This window comes from Sinocyclocheilus anshuiensis, unplaced genomic scaffold (assembly GCF_001515605.1).
Source record: "Sinocyclocheilus anshuiensis isolate Anshui unplaced genomic scaffold, SAMN03320099.WGS_v1.1 scaffold1201, whole genome shotgun sequence".
NCBI classification, from domain to species: domain Eukaryota; kingdom Metazoa; phylum Chordata; class Actinopteri; order Cypriniformes; family Cyprinidae; genus Sinocyclocheilus; species Sinocyclocheilus anshuiensis.
Window position 1 is genome coordinate 34,937 of NW_015549617.1, and position 2,070 is coordinate 37,006.

Here is a 2,070-nt window from a genome sequence, read left to right on the forward strand (position 1 = left end):
CTTATTTATTTATTTATTTATTTTTCTACTCTTTCTCTTTTGATTTGTAATTGCTGTATATTGTTTGGTCATCTTTGAACCTCTGGCTCTTTTCCTTGGCATATGTTCTGTCACACTTGTATTTCTGAACGAATGTTTAGTTAAAAAATAAAAAATTCCCACCTGACTGGTACTGATGCGTGACTCCACCCACCACGATGCACCATTGGCTGGTTCGGCTAGTCAGCGTGCGGCACCTGCAAGTCTCAGTGCACTAGTACAAGGCTCTCAAGCAGAACACAAGCCGATGCGGTGTCTGAAGTTCGGTGCACAGGAATGATGTCTGCTGAGGTTTAAGAGAGAAGTCAGAACATTAAAGTGAGATAGACCGTTAGAGCAAAACATAAGGAACTGTCAAAACAGAGAGAAACAGAATAGAAATGGGAAGTACTGTGAAGGGACGTCGGCAATTTTTGGAGATCATCTTGGTTCTCGCGCTGTGTGCAACGCGCGCCAGCGGTCGAGGTAAGAGCTGTACGTGGGAGAAAATACGTTGTAATATTTACAGTGTTATAGGCGCACTAAATATCCTGTTGTCATTAGTTCAACTTTTATACTGGATCGAATCTTATGAGACCTGTTCGATTTCCCGCTTTGCCCACGCGCTCTTGCACGCGGTGCCGCTAAGAGTTTATCTCAGAAAAACGACTCTGACAGCGCAGTTTTTAAATACGTATATAGAGCTACTAAGTGAGCATTTGTGTTTTTAATGGTGTTTTGGCTGAAACTGAAATGGACAGTTTGTAACTTTCTGTTCTGAAAGAGAGCAGCAGATTTTCCACACCATCTGTGCCAGGTTTGTTAGGAAAACAAAAACAAACAAACAAACAAAAACTGAACAAATGGAGAAGAAGAGCTGGAGTACATTAAGCGTTTTAATAGAAAGCCCATCCATATTCAACAGGCGGCCATATATTTAAATACCTCTCTCTTTCTAACTCACATGTACCAAATGTTATTATTGTGACACTTAAATTCACTAAATGCAGCTGTTATTTAAGGGAGTAGTTCACATCCTGAATGAAAATTCTGTAATCATTTACACAATCTCCACTTGTTCCAAACCTGTATCAGTTTCTTTCTTCTGTTGAACACAAAAGAAGATATTTTGAAAAATGTTAGTTTCCGAGCAGTTGATAGGCACCATTGACTTCCATAGTATTTGTTTTTTCTTACTATGGAAGTCAATGGTGCACATCAACTGTTCGGATACAGTTTCTACTTTTGTGTTCAACAGAAGAAAGAAACTCATACAGGTTTGGAACAAGTGGAGGTTGTGTAAATGATGACAGAATTTTCATTCTGGAAGTGAAGTACTCCTTTGTACTGACATCAATTTGTGAGCTGACTTGACTCTAACATCACTTAAAGGGGTCATATGATGCTGCTAAAAAGAACATTATTTGGTGTATTTGGTGTAATGAAATGTGGTTTAAAGTAAAAAAAAAAACCACATTATTTTCCACATACTGTACATTATTGTTTCTCCTCTATGACCCGCCTTTTTGAAACACAAAGCTCATCGGTCTGAAAAGCGAGGTGTGCTGTGATTGGCCAGCTATCCAGTGCGTTGTGATTGGCCGAATACCTCAAGCGTGTGACGGAAATGTTACGCCCCTCACCATACTGTTGATGCCGTGTCCGGCCGGAGCGACGAGACAAAAACATTAAAACCCATTACAAATGAGGCATTTGTTGCATCCAGTGGGGACATAATTACTGATTATAATGACTTATACTGTCTTTTTACGCGTTGCATCGCGCCGCATAAGCATAAAACCCTGTCTGCATTTGTGATTGGAGAAATGACAAACAACAAGTGCTACTCTACACTGCCCAAAACTCGCATTTGATCATCAGTGGCAAGTACTTTAAATGAAAACGTACTTGCAGACTGTGAAGTCAGAACTGCCGGCATTGTAGTCTACTCTCCCAGGATCAGTAAACAGTCCTCCATAAAATGTGCTGCACACATCTGAATATTTGGGTTGAACTGTTCTGGAACATACAACTTAACCACTGATTTCTAGT

At 40.0% G+C, this 2,070-nt stretch overlaps 1 protein-coding gene across 3 annotated transcripts in view; it reads left to right on the forward strand.

Annotated features, from left to right (window-relative positions):
- The first annotated feature begins 227 nt into the window (after positions 1 to 227).
- The window catches only part of LOC107659286 (netrin receptor UNC5D-like), a 175,369-nt gene continuing 173,526 nt past the window's right edge, over positions 228 to 2,070 (forward strand). For all 3 annotated transcript variants that reach the window (XM_016448168.1, XM_016448169.1, XM_016448170.1), the window contains exon 1: positions 228 to 504. In XM_016448168.1, coding sequence (XP_016303654.1) covers positions 420 to 504 — 85 coding nt within the window. In that variant the 5' untranslated portion in view covers positions 228 to 419. The remainder of the gene's footprint in view (positions 505 to 2,070) is intronic.